General features: G+C 67.6%; 2 protein-coding genes across 2 annotated transcripts; one reads left to right on the plus strand and one right to left on the minus strand.

Annotated features, from left to right (window-relative positions):
- The first annotated feature begins 6,068 nt into the window (after positions 1-6,068).
- Positions 6,069-7,424, plus strand: PRR33 (proline rich 33). Its single transcript, XM_065882280.1, has one exon. The coding sequence runs from the start codon at positions 6,069-6,071 to the stop codon at positions 7,422-7,424; it is 1,356 nt and encodes a 451-aa protein (XP_065738352.1).
- A 1,562-nt stretch (positions 7,425-8,986) lies between these two features.
- LSP1 (lymphocyte specific protein 1) lies at positions 8,987-16,319 on the minus strand. The gene is made up of 10 exons (XM_065882489.1): positions 16,279-16,319; positions 14,585-14,707; positions 13,390-13,557; positions 11,498-11,688; positions 11,055-11,149; positions 10,763-10,806; positions 10,513-10,594; positions 9,643-9,777; positions 9,227-9,304; positions 8,987-9,076 (listed from the first exon to the last, which is right to left on the minus strand). The coding sequence occupies exons 1-10, from the start codon at positions 16,317-16,319 to the stop codon at positions 8,987-8,989; spliced, it is 1,047 nt and encodes a 348-aa protein (XP_065738561.1).
- Between the last annotated feature and the right edge of the window lie 2,315 nt (positions 16,320-18,634).

Raw genomic sequence — 18,634 nt, forward strand, 5'->3', positions numbered from 1 at the left:
TGTGTGGCCCGGCTGCGTGGGACGGGCGGGAAGGGGCTGTGCCTTGAGGCCCCTTACCAAGTATAGCAAGAACAGAGGAGGGGGCCCAAGGAGGCGAGGATGGGGGGGAAGGAGACGAGGGCCGCCCTCCTCCCCCAGGAAGTGTCAGCTTCTATTTTTACTCTCTGACAGTGGGCACATTCTTCACGGGCGGAGGCGGGTGAAGGAGGGCATTGGGTGGCCCTAGGGAGGAAGCTGAGGGCTCTCCTTGGGCCAGGCTGGTGTGGGGTCCCCAGAGCTGGGGCCCCTTCTTCCCCGGGGGAGCTGCCCCTCCCTCCGAGGTGTCTGCCCAGGAAAGGCGTCTGCCCGGCCAGTTTGCATTACGCAGGCCCCAGGCCCCCTCCGCCTCCCCATGAGAGGCAGCGGCAGGAGGTCCCTGAGACCCCCAAGGAGTGGAAGACCCTGTGAGTCTTCGGCCAGGCCCTCAGCAGGTCCGAGCCCCACTGAGTGGGTCTCTGCGTGATGGCGTTAGGACATACAGCATAAATGGGCAACAGAAATACTAACTCAAGTCTGACTGGGGGGTCTGGCATCTCCCCAGTGGCTGGTGCCTCCCAACGCTAGGGGCCACACCTCTGAGGTCTGCCCGGGAGCTCGCTGTGTGGGGGTCCTGACCCTGCAGGCCCCTCTCTCGCCACGGGCCAGGCTCAGGGTGCTGCCCACAGCGGGCTCCACCGTTCGCCCGTGGAGCCCAGTCTTTCTTTGCTCGGGACTCCAGGTGGCACCATCCAACCGGCAGACACCTCACCCGGGGCTTTCCATGGTCCCCACGCTGGCCAGTGAGGCCACGAGCTCCTACGCCCCCCGCCTCGAATCAGGGAAACCGAGACACAGAGTAGGAAAGAGAAGCCCCAAGCCTCCTTCCAGACGTGGAAGGCTCCAGGCGAGGGGCTGGTCGGTCACGGATGGCGGGGGCCATGGATGCTGACCTGATCCAGAGCAACGGCTGGTGGGCTGGAGCGCGGGACAGGGCTTGGCCCCAAGGAGACCCAGATGAAGCGCCTGCCTTCTGGAGGCTTAGGGCCGTCAGGACGACTGGCTCTCACACCCCAGCCCGGGCTTCCCCTGGCTCTGCGCCCCACTCTGGGTCCCCAGAGCCTTCTGGAAGGTTTCTCTCAGCACCTCATCCGATTTCTACACATTGGAGACAAGGCTACGGGGACCCGAGATAGGCAGGGTGGGCCCACCGTCCACAGCAAGGGGAGCCAGAGCCCTGGGCCCCCAGTGGGCAGGACAGAGCCCCTCCCCAGAGCTCCTGGGGGCGGGAAGCCCCCGAAGGCCAGAGCTGCTGGGGCCGTTCCCGCCTCCCTTGTCCGAACCCTGAGTTCCTCCTCCTGTCCAGGTCCTCGGATGGGAGAGCGTTTGACGGGCCACACGCATGCCCGACCCTCGGCTGACTCTGACCAACTTTCTGTCCCGTGGGGTCAGCTGTAGAGCCACTTCTGCAAAAGGCCCCCAAGCGGATGCTGGGGCCGCCCTGGCCCAGCTCGTCCTCACGGTGGGAGCTGACAGCCCTTCCCGGGCTGGGTCCCCTCACTCTGCTAGAGTCACACACCACCCCCGCCCCCGCGGTGGAAGGTGCACGCCTGGGGAGGGCGCAGCAGGCAGCGCTGAGTCTGGGAAGCCCCGTGTGCACCCAGCCCCGCCGACTGTGGGTGTCTCGCTCCTGGGAGCTGCCGGCCACACCTCCCACGGGCCTGGGGTGCTCTTGGGGGCTGCACCCACAGGTGGGCGCTCCGTGGCCCTGCAGTGGCCCTGCTCGGCCAGCAGAGGAAGGTGGCTGTCTGCTCAGTGTCCCGTGAGCCAGCTGAGCCAGAGAGAGGGCGCTGAGGTCAGAGGGATGGAGCAGATTTTATTTTGGGTATCGGCAACCTACCCCTCGGGGTGCCAGGCCCGTGGTGCCACAGGACAGCCTCGAGCAGGCACTGCTGGACGGGCTGCTGGCCGCCGAGGGCCTGCGACAGGTAATCCACACCCCGGTCCACCTGGCCAGGCCAGGCTGGGGTGGGAGGAGAGGGGGGCAGGGCAGGGCCGCCCTGAGGGGCTGGAGGGGGCTGGAGACCTGGGGTGGAGGCACGGGACTGGTCTCAACCCCAGGAAGGATTTGAGGGCTGCTGGGGCAGGGCCTCCACCCGGGGACAGTAGGAGTGGGGTGGGCTTCTCAAGTCCGCAAAGCTGAGCTGAGCCGGGGAGCCGTGGGGAGGCCGTGGGGGCCCGGTCCCCCCAAAGATTTGGCTGTAGGTTTCTGCAGGGGCGACCCTCAGGGTGGTGGGGAGGCCGTGGGGGCCCGGTCCCCCCAAAGATTTGGCTCTAGGCTTCTGCAGGCGCGACCCTCAGGGTGGTGGGGAAGGGCAGGGGTCCCTCAATCTTGGTCCCGGCCCGCAGTGTGCACGGTTGAGGGTGGCGAGGCCCAGGGACCTTGAACCTCGAACCTCGCCTGGTAGCCCTGAGCTGACCTGGGTGCCCGCGCCAGTGCCAGCCAAGCTCCCGGTCAGCCCGGCCCACGGGCTCGGGCTCTGCCAGGCCCCAGATAGAAGCTGCTGACACAGCGCTTCGGGGATGAGCCTTTCCCCGCCTGCACTGCTGCTGCCCCACACGCCCTGGGGGCTTCTGCGGGAGTTGTAATAGCTTTGCTCTGTGCGGGGCTGGCATCCAGTGCCTGCAGCAGGGGAGCAGAAGGGTGCCTGGCGGGGCCTCTCAGGCAGTCAGAACGGAGGGCAGAGGGCCAGCACCCGGGCAATGGCTCCCCTGAGCCTCTCCACCTCTGTGGTGGGCAGGCCCTGACCCCCAGGTTCTGCAAGGCAGGGGCCGGTTGTCACCACCGCAGAGGAGACAGACCCTTTGTCCTTGTCCCCGAGGCCGGGCCGAGCGCCAAGGAGCCCGAGAGGGGCTGTGCTGGATCAGGGCTGAGTGGCTGGCTGCTCTCCTGGCACTGCCCACCCTACCCGCCACTCGCCCCTCAGTGCCATCCACTCTGGTCCCCTCTGGCCGTCCAGTGGGCCATGTGGCTGCCTCTGCCTGCTGCCCTCGGCTAACGTCCCACCCAGCCAGGTGGACAGGAGGGGCGCGTCCCCTGGGAGAAGCTCCCCAGCTGGCAGAGCACAGCCCTGATGCACCCCCAGAAGTGGGCCACGGGCGACAAAGGTGTGACATAGCTGATTTCTAACACCTCCGAGCTGTCCATGTTCACGCTCCCCTTGGGAGGCAGCAAGAGTTTGACCACGAAGACTTTGGAAAACAGGTTCTGAGCAGACCCAGGCCTCGAATGCCAAAGGTCTAGAGGGCCTGCTCTTCGAAGGGGCTCCCCTGACTCCGAGGGCAGCAGGGCCTCATGTTCGACCTGTGCACAGGCCGGGCGTGGGGGGTGGGCTCGGGAGGACAGCCCCACCCTGTCCCCGCCTTCACACGCGTGTCCATCCACCCACTGCACCTCCATTTTCACAGGTACATCCTCGCCGTCACTGTCTGTTTCCCTCCCTCCCTCCTTCCCTCCTGCCTTCCCCCCGTCCATCGCCCATCCATCCACCCCCACCAAGTGTCCACCCGCCCACCAGCCATCCACCCACCGTTCTGTGAGGCAGACGTTGATCTGACTGCCTCTCCATCTCTTCTCCTGTCTACTCTTTTCTGCCCATTGACCTCTCATCCCTTCTGCAGACCCACCCATTCACCTGTTCTTTAACTATCCACCCAACACCCAAGGATTCAACACCTCTCTTTCTATTTATACACCAATCCATCCTTCCACCCATCCATCCATCCATCCATCCATGCCTCCATCCAGTCATCCATCCATCCATCCATCCATCCATGCCTCCATCCAGTCATCCATCCATCTTTCCATCCATCCATGCCTCCATCCAGTCATCCATCCATCTTTCCATCCATCCATGCCTCCATCCAGTCATCCATCCATCCATCCATCCATCCATGCCTCCATCCAGTCATCCATCCATCTTTCCATCCATCTATCCAACCACCTGACCATCCACCCATCCAGCCAGCCATACAATCACATACCTATCCATCCTTTCCTCCATCCCTGCATCCAGCCATCATCCATCATCCACTCATCCATCCATCCACCAAATCTTCACTGAGCACCTCCTGGGTGCTGGGAAGGGGTGACCCCAAGATGGGTCTTGTACTCAAAGGGTGCACAGTCTAGGGGCACAGACCAGAAGTGCACAGTGTTTCAGGGGCTGTAGAGTTTATAAGGGGCCAGTCAAGGGGCAAGTACCACAGTGGAAGAGGACGGCCGAGCCCCCACCCATCACATTCACCCTGACTACCCTCAGAGACCCCAGAGCCTAGCACACAGAAGGCTACTGGACAGGACAGTGTCCAAATCTGAAGGCCAGAGGCCTGGGCCCTACCACTGTGCAGGGCGGATGGCCCTTCCGATGGGCCCTGCTCCCTGCCCCTCCCCCGTCAGTGAGCCCCAGAGAGCCAGCACGGGAGACGCCAAAGGGAGTTTACTGCACAAAGTGGAGGGCTGCAAGCGGGGCGGGGCGGGGGGCCCGGTGGTGTTGCGGGTGCTGGTGGCTTTGGACACGGAGGCCCCAGCACGTGGCCTCTCTCTGCACCGGCTGCGCCTTCCCTGGGAGCTTGCAGCTTCTCTGGAGGTGGTCCTTTTGCCAACCAACAGCCAGAGTTCCTTTCCTCCCGGAACTGTGAGGGGCAGAGCTGGGGGTCAGAGGGAAAGGTTGGAGGGTCCAGGAGCAAGAGGTGACGGATGTCGGGGGTGCGCACGGGCCAGGCAGACCATGAGAAGCAGCTTCTTCGGCGGGGCCGGTGGGGGGCGGGGGGGCGTTCATCTGGCCGGCCTCTGCCCTGGGCACGTGGGTCGGGAGCCGGGAGGTGCCGCCGGCGGTGCTGCGGTCTTGGGAGAGCTGAAACACAGGTCGGGGGGCATCAGGCTGCAGTCCGAGGAGGGGCCGTGGCTCTGCCTGTCCGGGCCTGCAGCCTCTCTCTGGGGGTCCCTGGCCTGCCCATCCCCCCCCCCCGCTCCCCCCAGCCCAGGAGGAGCAGCCTCCATGCGACAGCCCCCGAAACCCTGTGTCCACCTCCGGCCTGGAAGCCTGCTTCCTGATACCGCGCTCTGGTGCCCTGGGCCCTGCTCGGGATTCAGGGTGGAGGGACGCTGCCTACTGCCTGTTTGCCAGCTGGCCTGACAGCCCCCAGGCTAACCCTGGGGTCCCGGCCCCCCCTCACCGAGGCGGGCAGCAGCCCAGAGCGAGCCCCAGCAGACCCCTCGGGCCCCTCCCCGAGCAGACGACGCGCTCCTGCCTGGCAGAGCCGGCCTCATGGCAGCAGCCCCCAGGCCTCCCTCCTCCCCCGGCCGGCGGCCCTGGCTCGGCCCAGCCGCCATTTGTCAACGTCCTCGGGAGCACGTAGCGCCCAGAAACCAGGGCGGGCGGCTTGGCCGGGGCCACCCCGCCGGGACGCCTGCGGGGACATCCCGCTTAGCGTAGCTCAGCGGAAAACCGCTCCCACCGCCCACCCCGTCTACCTCGGATGACGCAGCCGCAGCCTTCCCGAGCCCCTGGCCGCCACCTCTCCGCTGGCTCGCAGCGGACGCGCCTGTGGTCAGGCCGGCGACAGCAAGGCGGCCCTCACGCTTGCGGGCGGGCACTCCTCCTGCCCTCGCCGGCGGCCGGCCCAGCACGTGCCCCCCGCTTGGCGCCCGCCTGTGCGTCTCCCGGCCCCCACTGTGCACACGGGCGGCACCCGGAGCCAGGTCCCAGCCCTCCTCCGTCACCCACGGAGCACCTCGGGCCTCCGTGGGCTCGTTTCTAAAGCGGAATGATGGTGGGGCCGCCCCATGGGCGTGCAAACGCTCATGCCTGGAGCGCGCGTGGCAGGGGCCACATGCTGAGGGAGCAGAGCTTCTGACGGTCAGGCTGCAGGCCCTCTGGGCCCGGGGCCTCTGCGTGACTAGGGGCCGTGTGCCCTCCCGCGGGGAGGCGGCCTGTGGGGAGGAGGGTTGGGCCCACGGCTGTCCCTCCCGCCCGCCCTAGGGTGCAGCGATGCTCACCTCGGCTGCCTCCGTGGCCCCTGAGATGGCTGGCCGGTGCCCCCCGGGGCCCCCGGGACCCCCCCCACCGCTGCTGCCCAAGCCCGGGAAGGACAACCTGCGTCTGCAGAAGCTCCTGAGGAAGGCAGCCCGGAAGAGGACGAGCAGGGCCGGGCCGCCTGCCCCGCCCGGGCCTCTCCGCACGTCCTTATCCCCCGTGAGCGAGGCCGGCCATGACCAGGAGACCCCGGCCCCGCGGCTCGCGGAGGCGCCACGGGCGGTGGCCACCCTGCCCTGCTCCCCCCACACCCGCGTCATCCACCACGTGGCGTCCCCCCTGCAGAGGTCCACGTTCTCCATCAGCCTCACCCCGCTCAGGAGCCTGGCTTCACACTCCAAGCCCACGGGGCCCCGGCTCGCAGCCCCGGTGCCAGAACCCGCCCAGTCCCCCTGCGGCTCTGCCCGGGTCTCAGGCCCCACCGTGAGGGGCACCCACATCAGCCAGGTGCACTTCCGCCGGGCACCGTCCCCGCAGGCCGGGACCCCTGAGCCCTTCCCAATGGCCCCGGATGGTGGGCCTGGCGACCGGGCCCAGGGCACAGCCATCCGCCCTCCCGGGGCTCAGCCCCTGCTGCCTGTGGTCCGCATCCACTCACTGCCCGCCAGGGCCCAGGCTGCCAGCCCTCGGCACGGCGAGCCCTCTGTGCCCAGGCCGGCCCCCGGCTTCCAGGCCTCGGGGCCCAGAGAGGCCAGCAGCCGGGCGGTGGTGTCCATTGCCCCCACCTACCGCTCACCGGGACCCTCACCTTACAGGCCGGCCTCTGTGGCCCCCGAGGCTGGGCACCGGGAGGACCCCGCCCCGGCCGGCCCTGCCGCTGAGGCTGAGCAGGTCTCCAGCCCCCGAGAGGCCTCATCCCCTGCCCCACCGTCAGGCCCCCACCCGTGCCCTGTCCCCAAAGTCGCGGCCAAGCCCCAGCTCAGCGGCTGGACACGCCTCAAGAAGCAGCTGCTGGAAGAGGCCCCCTTCCCGGGGCCAGAGCCGAGCCCGGGGCACACGGGGCTGGGAGGGGCAGCCCCCACTGACTCGGCGCCCCGGCCGGCCCCCGCCTCACGGTCCTCCAGGATGTGGGACGCAGTGCTGTGCCGCGTGTCAGTGGCAGAGTCCCGTGGCGGCCAGGTGGGGCCCCGGGATGGGGTGCGCGCCCCGCCTGGCCTCAGCCGCCTGCCCTTCCTTTGCTGGCCTCGCTTCAACGCCCGGAAACTGCAGGAGGTGGCCGCCCAGCCCCCTCCCATGCGCGACCCCATCCCGGCCCTGAGCCCCCAGCCCAAGAACTTCAATCGTTCAGCAGTTGGCTGGAGGCTCCAGTGAATGGCCGGGGGGGACCCCAGGACCGTGGGGTGGACAGAAGAGGGGCTGAGGGTCCAGCTGGGAAGCCGCAGCCACAAAGGACCGTGGTGGGAGGTGGGACGCGGCCGGGAGCAGCTGGGATTAAGGAGGCGGCGGGTTTGGATGGCATGGAGGGGCAGGGAGGGCTCTGCGTTGGGGTGGCGGGTGGGGACTACTGGGGTGAACTTCTGGGGAGACAGACCGTACACGAGTCTGCTCTGAGGCTGGGGCTGCATGCGTGACCCTGCAGGGCAGGGCCGGCCTGAGTGTCCGCACGGGGCTTGTGGCAGGAGTGCAGGAGGTGGTCACCAGCGAGAGCTGGGAGGGCCTGCCTGGGTCCAGGGAAGCTGCAGGCGGGGATCAGGGCCCAGCTGCGCCCCACATGCTCTGGGTGATGAGCCCTGACGATTGACAAGATGAGCAGGATTCTGGGGCCCCCGCCCTTCTGCCGAGAAAGGTTGGGGGGACGAGTTACGCTGTCGTGCGGAGTGGGAGTGGTTGGGGTGACTCAGTCGCAGGCACCGTGGGCTCCGTTAGCTGCATCGGCGGCTTGACAGCCGTGCCTCCCGAGGACGGAGGCCTGACAGGTGCGGGGAGCCAGGTCCAGGCCCGGGTGGGGGCTGGCCCCACACCCCTGCCCCTTCACTGTCACCTCTGCTCCCCCCGCCTGGGTGCAGAGCTTGAGGGGGACTCGCTGATGGGAGACAGAGTGGTGGGGTCTCAGCCTAGATGCTGGATGGGGAGGGAGGTCCGAAGTCAGCCTGGCCAAGTGGGGCGGGGGGGGAGGGGGGGCTGTGGCCCAGAGGGGGCAGCGATGGGGACCCCCAGTCTGCACTCAGCTGGGGTCTGACTCAGGACAAGCGCTGGGGCCCAGACAGGGCAGCCGTGATACAAGGGGGACACGGAGGTGCTGGGGGGAAGCTCCAGCCGCAGCCCCCGGAGCAGGACTCAGAAGGGGAGGAAGCCGTCAGGAGGGGACATGATGGATGCTGTAAACAGATCCTGGGACCCAGGCCACTAATAAAAGTGTGCGTAACCGTAACCATGGCAGCGGGTCACCTTTCTGACTCTTCACCAGGTGCCAGGGTGGGCGGTGGAGACGGGAGCGGCTCCTCACTGGGGCAGGAGGGCGAGGACAAGGTTCTGGCTCCTTTGAAACCCTCACGGCCCACTGCCAGGTGGGAACCTGAGCTCCCGGGGCTCCCTGTCAACCCCCTCCTGCCACGCTCACCCTGTGGTGGCCGGGCCGGGCTCACCTGCCCGAGGAGCCGGGCTGGGAGATGGGGGCCTCCTCCCAGCAGGGAGTCTGCGCTTCCCTGTGGGCTACGGGAGCAGGGCAGGAGCCAGGGGATGGTGGGGTGGGAGGGGGCACGAGTCTGTGGACTGGAGGACCAGCAGAGACGGGCTGTGGCCAGCTCTGAGGCCGGGCATTCAGCCCTCACGTGTCACCTCGCGGTCCCTGCCACCACGCACCCAGAGCGGCGAATTCTGCCCACGACACGTCGTGCTCTGGCCGCCGCCCCCGACTCACCGAGAAGGATGGCCTAGGGCGCCGAGCCCTCGTCCACGAGCACCTTTTCGTACTTCCCGTGTCCAGTGGCCACAAACTTGTACCTCTTCGCAGACGGGGTGCTCTGTCGGGGAAGGAGGTGGAGAGCAAAGGTGAGAGGCGCAGAGGGAGATGGCGCTGCCTCTTGGAAGCCCCCCAAGGTGCGCTGAGGGCAGCTCTCCTTCCCCTCACCCGCTGGACCCGCCCTCCCGCATCAGTCACATTCCGACTCTACCTTAAGCATCGGCGAAGCCTTGGGGCTTCCTTTCTGCTCCCAGAGGTTCCTCTTGCTCAGGTCGCCAGCTACAATATCCTGGGGGCAGAAGGCGGCCACGTCACAGGGGCAGAGCCCTGACTTGGGGGCTTGGAGCCCTGGTCACTTCTCCTGCCTGGCCTCGCAGGGCCAAGGCCCTGGGGCCCGCACACCTGCCTCCTTGGGTGACAGTCCAGGGGAAGAGGCCGGGAAGGGAAGGTGACATGGTCCATCTTCACCTGGCCCAGCAGCCTTCCCACGCAGCCCTCCACAGGAGCCAGCCTGGCGGAGACCCCATCCCCCATGCACCACAGTGCCCTCTGCCCATACTTCAGCCTGGACAGTCTCACGCTAGCCTTCCAGAGGGAGCCCAGCCGTGCCCCGGGATGGGAGCCTACCTTGCAGGCGGGGGACTTGGCGGAGGACTGAGCCTGCACCTCTCCCGTCTCCCAGCGACTCTTGGTGCTCGCCACGGCCATGCTGGGCAGCTCGATGGACGGCTGGCGGGCTAGCTTTGGGGTCCGGCCAGAGGTCTGCAGAGGAGACAGAGCCCAGGACCACTTTACTGGACAGCCACATGGAACCCATCAGAGAGGCCTGTGTGAGCCGCTTCGGCACACAGATGATGTCCTCTGCATGGTTGCATTCCCCCAGGACTGCTTATCCAACGCAGGGCTGGAGGAAGGCGCTCTGGAAAAACGTGTCTTCCTCCCCTCGGTGTACTTGTGAGACACCCCCCTTGTTCTGCAGAGCCCAGGTGATGGGGGAGATACGAGACAAATGTGGGGCTGTCCTCGTGCTGCCCCTGGCACAGGGTCGGAGGAGCAGGGGTTGAACGGAAGGGTGTTGGTTGGATGGAATGATGGTTGGATGGAGGGGAGCTAATTGGATGAAAGTGGATGGAGGGGTGTTGGTTGGAGGGAGTGGCGTTGGCTGTGTAGAGGAACACCGGTCAGACAAAAAATAGTGGTTGGACGAAAGGACATTGACTGAATGGAAAGACCTTGATAGGATGGAGGGGTGTTGGTTGGATGGAGGGGTGTAGATTGGATGGAAGAGTGTTAGTTGAATAAAAGGGTGTTAGTTAGTTGGACGTGGGGGCGTGTAGGATCAATGGAAGGACCCTGGTTGGATGGAGTGGGTTGGTTGGATAAAGGGCGTTGGCTGGATGGAAGAGTACAGGTGAAAGGACAGGAGTTGGTTGGCTGGAGAGACACTGGGTGCAGGTATGGAGGAGGCCCTGCAGAAGCGGAGGGGCCTGTGCGCACCTCGATGGCCTGCGTGTACTGCTCCAGCCTGTCTTCAATCGTGGAGATGGGCAGGGCTGGCTGGGACTTCTTCATGCTGTTACTGGAGGAGAGAAGGGTCATGGCCCAGGCCCCCTCACTCAGCGTCTGTGCCCACCCTGAGCTCCTACCGGAGCTTTCTCGGGCCCCCAGATCTCCACTCCAGTAGGGTCCCCTCTTCAACCCTCCCTTGGAGATCCCCGAGTCCTGCCTGGGAAGCAACCAGACATACCTCTTCTGAATGGAGCGGTGCAGGGACTCAGTTCTGTCGCTGAGCTGTGGAGGGCGGGCGGAGACTGAGCCTCCGAAGCCAGAGGAAGGCCCCCAGCCCACCCCTCCCAGCTGCTCCCACCCACCAGTCCCATTGCCCAGTTTATGCGTTTCACAAGGCTCTGATGAGAGCCATCCTGGCAGAGAAGGAGGAGGCCGTGCTCCTGTCCTGGAGCTGCCCTGTGGCTGCCTCTCTGGGACCGTCATTGGTCATGAGTCCGGGACAGAGGACTAGGCTTTGGGGCTTAACCTACTTTGGTGCTGGGGCTCAGGGGAGGCGAGCCCGGGTCCGTCCCCTCCAAGACCAAGGGGCTGGGCGTCCCGCGCCGCTGGCATCTCTGGTGCTGGGAACAGAACGTCTGCGGTTACGGGGTCTGAATGATCGCCCCCTTTGCACCCCTCCTGCCCCACCCGGGACTGGTTGAAGGAAACACCTTCCCCTCCCTGGGCCTCAGGTCCTTTCCCGCCCTGCCATTCTCTGGTTCTGGAACTCTTGGCGGCAGGAACTGGTGAGTCCGGGAAAGCGTTGTTCCATCTGGCAGGGTCACCAACCCCACCACCCTCTGAGACTGCGGGGCTGCTGGCTCCCTCCGGGCCCATCCCACGAGGCCCGCAGGGCATGCAGGAAGCAGAGACAGAGGAGCCCGGGGGCCAGGGTGTGCCCAGACCCTTAGGGGAGCCACCGGTAGCTGCTCATCCTCTGCCTCCTTGGTCTCCGCCAGCCCTGGGCTTCCCTGGACGGCTCCCTCGGGGCCTTTGGGCTCTGTGTCCTCTGTTCCCGGCCCCTCCTGGGGCTCTGAGTCGGGGCTCAGACGCAGCTCCTCCAGACAGACCCCGGCTGGGGTCAGCTCGTCGCCACCCTGGCTCCCAAAGGTGTGCTGGCGGGGCCTGTGGCGGGGAGGGGGAGGCAATCCAAGAGATCGAAGGTCATTTGATCACTTCGAGTGCCCTCCCGTTTCCAAGCCTCAGTTTCCCCATCTGTAAGATGGGTGGTCAGACCAGTTAAGCGCCCAGGAATCTCAAGACCCCGGCCTCTTTGGGGAAGTGAGCCCAAGGACCTCAGAGCCTGCCCCCTGTCCCCAGGGCCATGTGACCAGTGCCCACCGCCCCATCCCCGCACACTGAGGCTAGGCCCGGGCTCCAGGCCCTCAGGACCATCCCCGGCCCGTGTCTCGCTTGTTGGTGTCCCTGCCAGCTGGCCTCCTGGGGCCGGGGCCGCCTGGGCCCCCTACTCCTGGCCTGCTCCGTGTTGGGGCGAGCGGGCCCGGGCGGCAGGTGGGAGCTAGGTGGGGTCTGAGGCTTGTCTGGGGGCTGGTCAACTGAGGGACAAGGCAAGGGCTGGGGTCACAGTGAGGGCCGCAGCCGCGAGGAGCAGGGCTGACCAGGCTGGCTGTGGGGGGCGGGGGAGGCCAGCCGCTGGCAGCCTGCGCGACTCTGCATTGGAGCGGGACTGACCCTGGAGAAGAAGATGGGAAATTCTCGCATTTTCCATGATTTCAGGCCCCTCGGTGTTCGTGCCAGCCAAGACCCAGACCACCACCCAAGGTGGGCCGGGGTCCGAGCCAGCGGCAGGCTCACAGAGGGCCCATTCAGCTGGGCTACAGGAGGCCAGGCAGGTGCGGGGGGCAGGGAGGCCTGGCGAGAGCAGGAGGGTCCACAGAAGAGCTATAGTGCCCCCTGCTGTTGGACGGCCAGTTGGGGACAAAGGAAACAGGACCGGCAGGGCTGCAGCCATCCCAGCGCCAGTGGACGGGCCACCCTGCTGCCCCTGCCCCCCGCCCCCAGCTCAGAAACGCAGAGACAGATGGGGGAAACTGAGGCCTGGAGGGCGGCCGTGGGTAGAGGGCCACGCCGGGAGCAGGGCCCTGGCCAGGCAGCTGGCTCTGAGCGTGGATGGGAAGGGGTGGTGGAGTGACGGGAGGGGTCTTAGAGAGAGCTCGGGGCTGCTTCAGGGACCTAGGAGGGGACGGGAGGTGGCCAAGAGGGGCTCCGGCGACCCTCGAGGCTACAGGGCCCCGAGCCTGGAGCTCCCGAGCGGAGCTGGGCCCCTGACCCCGGCCTGTGGGGTGCTGAGAGCGGCTCAGACCCCCGGGGTGGGGGTGGGTGAGGCTCCAGAGCAGACCCCAGCCCAGGGCCCCTCCCCCTGCCTGCCCTGGTTCAGAGCGCCTGCACATCTGGAAAGCTTGTCCCCCCAGGCCGACTGGCGGCCGCACATCTGGAAATACCTGCTCCCCTCCGTGGGAATGGAGCTCGCTGCCCCGGGGGAGGAAGGGGCGGCGGCGGGGGCGCAGGGCCTCCCTGACGTCAGTGGGCTGCAGATGTGCTGATGGAGTAACCGCCCGGCGGCCGCAGCTGGTCTGGACGGGCCGGGGCCCTGGGGAGCCCAGCAACGAGATTCCTCCCGTCCCACCCGCGGCACCAGCACCCCCGCCGCCGTCCTCCTGTCTCGTTCTCTTCCTCCTTCCCCCCCTACGGCCACGGGGGCATTTTGGGGGGCCGCTGGGGTGGCGGGAGCGGAGGGAGTCGCTCGGACACAGGTTAGGGGGCTTGGACAGAGCACCCCTCCTCCACGCTCTGACCCCCACTTGCCTGTCCTCCTCCTGCCCCCCGTCCGGACTCTCGCCCCGAGGGGGGGCCCCACCGTCCGCGGTCTCCCCAGCCCCGCAGTGCTGCCGCCGCTGCTCCGGCTTCTGGGACCAGTCGCCGAAACCCTCGTCCTCGTCCAGTTCAGGGCCCTCCGAGGGCTTCGGGCTGAGGCTGAAAGAGCAGGTCCTCAGGGCTGGGCCAGATGCGGGGCAGGGGGCTGACCCCTCACCCCCACCCCGTCCACAGCGCCTCCCTCTCTCACACACCCTGGGCTCCAAGTGCGGGAGGCCCCACCTGCCCCAGGGGCAGCACCCCACGGCCGGGCCGAGGCCCCCCCCATTGTCAGAGAATCCCTGAGGGCAGGACTGTGCCTCCCCCACAGACTGGAGCTACCTGAGGCCAAGACTGGGCCACACGCTATTAAGCCAGGGCTCCCCAGGAAGAGGGCTACGTCTCCCCGCTCAGCCTGGGACTCCCCAAATGCTGGGCTGTGTCTCTCCCCTGCTACCTACGGTCCCCGCAGGTCAGTGCCGAGTTTCCCTCTGCTCTCCCGCCTGAGCCCTGCGCCCTGTCCCCCACGGCGGGCCTGTGGTCCAGTGGTCCCTGCCTGCCCCCAGCCCCTGCCTGCTAGGCTAGGGACCTGGCCCGAGGGGCCTTGACCGCTACAGCACCCCACTCCACCCAGAGCTGCTGACTCGGAGAAAATGGAACAAAACAGGGCCTGGGGGAGGGGGAGCGTTATTGGAAAAACAGCCCAGCCCAGCTACAGAGGCCTCCCGGGCCCCGGGAGGGAACAAGCCGGCCCTCGGCCCGCCAAGTTGGATGTGGCCTCAGTGAGTCACAGATGGCAAGGACTAGGGCAAGGGGCTCGGGGGCCAGGGCCCCACAGCTGCGCTCAGAGTCAGTCCAAGCAAGGGGGACCATGCAGGGTGACCAGGGCCGGAGTCAGGACCCCGGGAGGCTGGCCGGTAGCGGGTGGCTCCACACATCTCCGGCCAGGTGTCCGGTAGACTCCGCTGGCACCTGGGGCTGTGACGACCCACACCCTAAGGACACCCCCACCCCCCGGCCCGGGTTCCAGGGCTGGGCCCCTCCCTCCTCGTCTCAGCTGCTCTGGGGCCTCCAGCCCAGGGCCTGACCCCCGGGGGAGCCCTCTGCCCAGGGGCGCAGGACAAGTGAGCTGGCAGTGTCGGCTTACAGCTTCTCCGGCTCTAGCTGCTCCAGGGACTGGCCTCCTTCGCCCTCATCCTGGGCCCTCTCCTGCTGGCGCTGCCCCAAGGCGGCACCCTCCTCTCCTTCCACGCTCCACTGAGTGGCGAGCCTGAGGGACACGGAGAAAGAGTCAACACCGGGGCCCGTACCCCACTTCCCCCGTCCGAGCAGGCCCCAGCAAGGCCTCTCTAGGCCTCAGTTTCCCCATCTTTAGAACAGAGATCTTGAGGGGTGGTCGGGAAGGGGTGCTCGGGTTGGGGGAGGTCCCAGGGTGCTGTTGGTCTCTGGGCGTCCACGTGCCTCCTGGTGATGTGGGGGCCCCTGGGTCAGACAGGCCTGGGGAAACCCCAAGGATGGGACCAGACCCTCCATCCCGTTCCAGCAGGCTGGATCCCTGGACCTCATGAGAGCCAGGACACTGGCTAGTGTAGCTTTGGCCCCAGGCAGGGCCCGGAGGGTACGGGAAGAGCCGGCTGAGGTGCGGAGAGCTGGCTGTGGCTGCCGGACAGCTGGGGTCACTCGTTCATTCTACCTGAGTCAAGTGACTGTAGCCTCGGCCACTTGGGCGCTGGTGGCCTGGGCTGAGGTCAGGCCAGAGGCGGCCCAGCTAGGCAGCCATGCCCCTAACGCGACCATCCCAGCAGGGGCGATCCTTCCTGCCCCGCAGGAGCACAGCGCTGTGGGAGACGGCGGCCCTGTTGGAGGACCCGAAAAGGGCTTGCCTTCAGCCGGGACCTGACCTCTCAGCTCACCCAACACCACCCCCGCCCCCGGCCCCTGTGCAGAGTCTCTCCGGGCTGTGCCGCCAATGGGGAAACGGAGGCCCACGCAGAGTCAGGCGCAAGGGACCTCACTCCCACACTTCCTGGGGTTCCTCCCTCGGGTCTACACAAGGTCGGCCTGAGACCGGGGGTCCGGGGCCAGACGACCCTGGCCCTGGACCAGCAGATCTCAGGCTGTTGGCATCTGGTGGGCACCGCAGGCCTCGGCCAGCTGGCACGGCCTGCCCGCCCCAGCTCCCCCAGAGCCCGGGAGAGGGGTCCTGGGTCTCCGTTCTACAGCGCTCACTGCCCCGAGCTGGGGTCTCAGCCCCTTCCTGCCGTGTCCCCCGCCTGACCCCGCAGCCCGCTCCTTCAGGGCCCCCGTCCCCTGGCCAGGGTGGGCCGGCTCTGTGGTCTCGGCAGCCGTGCCAGCACATGATCTAATCTCTCCTAGGTCTCCTCGGAGCCTCCCAGACAAAAGCCAGGCCCCTCCATAGCCCCAGCTCGAGGCCCACTCCCCCCGCGGCAGCCACACGGGACCCCAGCCACGCAAACCGAACAGCCTGCTCAGCCCTCGGCACCCCCAGTCCGCCCCCCGCCCCGTGCCGCTCCTCAGAAGCGACTTTGACTCCCACCCCCTCCCCACCTGGGCCCCAGGGAGCCACTTAATCCCCCACACCTGGCTCCCATCAGCGTCCTGCTCCAGGCCCTCGGCTGGGGGCTGGGGGCCACGTCCTGTCTGGGGAGGAAGAGCCTGGGGTGATCTCGGGGATGTTGGGGACCTAGGGTCCGGGGCTCCTCCCCACATGAGCACCAACAGCCCCTCCAGATGGAGGGCAGAAGCCTAGCAGGGCAGTGGGGGGAAAGAAGGTGCCCACAGCCTCTCCTGGGGCAGCCTGGGGGCGCCCGGGGGTCTCACTCCAGGGGGTGAGACGGGCACCGCATCCCTTTCGCTGCCATGTCGAAGCTGCACATGCCGATGGCTGCGTTGGGCGTTTGGGATTTTTTTGGCCAACGTGTGGGGGTGTGTACACGGGCCCCAGTGGGATGTGTGGCTGGGCCAGGTGGGGCCTCTCTCAGGACGATAGCTCCTGCCCCCCAGGCCCCTCCCCCAAGCCCCGGGGACCCTTCACTGGTACAGCCGAGCTCAGAGGCCACACGGCCCGGTCAGCCCGCCGGTAGGGCGATGTGTCCCGGCCAGCGAAGCCCCACGCAGGCCTAAACTCAACCGTGCAACGCACAGTGGGCCTCCCTGGCACACACACACTCACACGCACACGCGGCAGGAATGCACACGTGTACGTACACACTTTCTCCTGAGCCCAACCCTCAGGCCCACGTGGGCGCACACACCCACACTCCACGCGTGGGTCCCAACGCCCCCCACCAGGCACCCTTGTGCACACGGACGTCCATGTGCTGACAGAGTCGGGCAGGGGAGCAAGGTGAGGGCAAGGTGGCAGCCCGGGCCCCGGGCCGTCCAGGGGGCCCCAGCACTCTGTTTAGTGTTTTCCTGCCGTCGTCCTGACAACGCGCCTGGCCAGACGCCAAGGCATGTTTTCTGAGAACGTAACTCCTGAGGAGCTGGCCCCTGCGCAAGGGCCACCCTGCTCCCTGCCGTCCGCACGTGACCCCCGGGCCCTCAGGGGCAGGGAGCTCGGGGGGCCAGAGCAGGGAAGCAGGGTAGGGGTCTCGCCAGAGCCCCACACTGGGAGAGGCTGCGCTGGCCCCCAGCCCCTGACCCGGCGGCCCAAGGACGGAGCCGGCGCAGCCCCTTTCCTCTGGGCCTCCTCCCTTCCCGCCCGCCGGCCCCAGGATGTGAGTAATGCCGCCCCTCCTGGCCCCTCCCATGACCTCACCCCCTCACTGTTCCACAGCTGGGTTTCGTTCTGGGAACTGAGAGGGGGGCGGCTCTCCTGGGGTGGGGTGGGGGCCTCTGGCCTGGGAAAGGCGCCCCCGGCCGGCGGCCCAGACCCCTTGGCACGCTCGGCGGAGCTGTCAGGATGCTGGCGTCGGCTGGCCGGCCCGCCCGTGGCCCTGGCTCAGCCCGTGCGCAGCTGTGAGGGATTTGGTGTTCCTGCACAAATGCAATTATCTCTTTCCTGCGTCTGCTCTGGCTCCGGGCGCGCCCAGGGTTCAGCCCCAGGGGCTGCTGAATGGGCTCTGCACCGCCCCCCCTCCCTGTGTCACGCTCCAGCGTGGCGCCTTGCCCCGCCAGGTACACGAGTGTGCACAGACCCCAACGGGCCGGCTATGGCCCCCTGTCCTCAGTTGGGCTCCCCAAGTTCAGGGGCCACCCCTGCCGAACACGTCTACCGCCTACCGGGCCCCTCCTCTCCTTCCTCCACAGCCCCCCAGTCTCCACCAAGGCTTCGACGGTGCCAGTCCCGGGCCTGGCCTGGCCCTCCCCGCCGTCCCAACCTCCTTCCTCCCCTGCCCTGTGGTGGCTCCAGAGGGGGCATCAGGCCTCGGTCCCGTCTCGACTCTGCCCCCTGCAGGCAGCTCACGGCCACCCCACCTGCTTCTCGGCGCTGAAAGCTTTTCAGCCTTCTGGAAAGAGCTTCGGGGCTCAGCTGGGGGGCCGGAGCCCAAGGGAGGACCGGCCTGCGGGCCAGGCCAGAAGTGGGGAGCTTCCCCCTTGAGACCTGCAGGGCACCCTCCTGGCCATTGTCCCCTGGACACCACGGGCAGGAGCTGGCTGGGAGGCCTGGGGAGCCGGGCTGGTCACCCAGCCGGAGCAGGGGGCCCCTGTCTCCTTGTGACCATCACGGTGTCCAGTCCCCTCCCGTGCCCCCCGCCCTGGGGTCTTGTACGCCAAGGTGGACATCTGCAGAGCAACCGGCGCCTCAAGTGACCACAGAGCCCACGCGTGCAGGGACGGGGTGTGGGGGGGCCCGAGCCCCAGAGAGGCCACCCAGCCTGGCTTCCGGGGCTGGGGGACAGCACGCACCCCCCACCACCTCGGCTTAGAGCAGCCCCCGAGCGCAGAGACTGGGCCCCGCCAGGAGCTCAGGAGAGGGCAGTGGTGCCTGGGCAGCACCCGCGCCCCACAACTCAAGGGGTGCCCCTCACTGGTGGGCAGCGTGGGTCCCGCCCAGGCAGCCCGGGGCAGGGTCCACGGCGGGCACCGGGATGCTGGCTGTCACTCATCCGTGCAGTGAGGCAGCTGTGAGGGGTGAGCCAGGCACAGAGATGGCCCCGAGCGAGCAGGTGGGCAGTGGGCGGGGTGGCAGAGGGTGTGGGCACGGGAGCCGCGGCTGCTGGGAACCTGGCCA

This window comes from Phocoena phocoena, chromosome 8 (assembly GCF_963924675.1).
Source record: "Phocoena phocoena chromosome 8, mPhoPho1.1, whole genome shotgun sequence".
Taxonomy (NCBI): Eukaryota; Metazoa; Chordata; class Mammalia; order Artiodactyla; family Phocoenidae; genus Phocoena; species Phocoena phocoena.

Excerpts from the sequence above, each read along its gene's own strand:
- PRR33 (XM_065882280.1), top strand. The coding sequence starts at position 6,069 with ATGCTCACCTCGGCTGCCTCCGTGGCCCCTGAGATGGCTGGCCGGTGC.
- LSP1 (XM_065882489.1), bottom strand. The coding sequence starts at position 16,319 with ATGGCAGCGAAAGGGATGCGGTGCCCGTCTCACCCCCTGGA. Across the intron at positions 11,689-13,389 it reads GGGGGGCAGGAGGAGGACAG|GCCCCGCCAGCACACCTTTG; the intron begins GCAAGTGGGGGT and ends TCCCCGCCACAG. Across the intron at positions 11,150-11,497 it reads GGAGACCAAGGAGGCAGAGG|CCCAGCACCAGAGATGCCAG; the intron begins ATGAGCAGCTAC and ends AGACGTTCTGTT.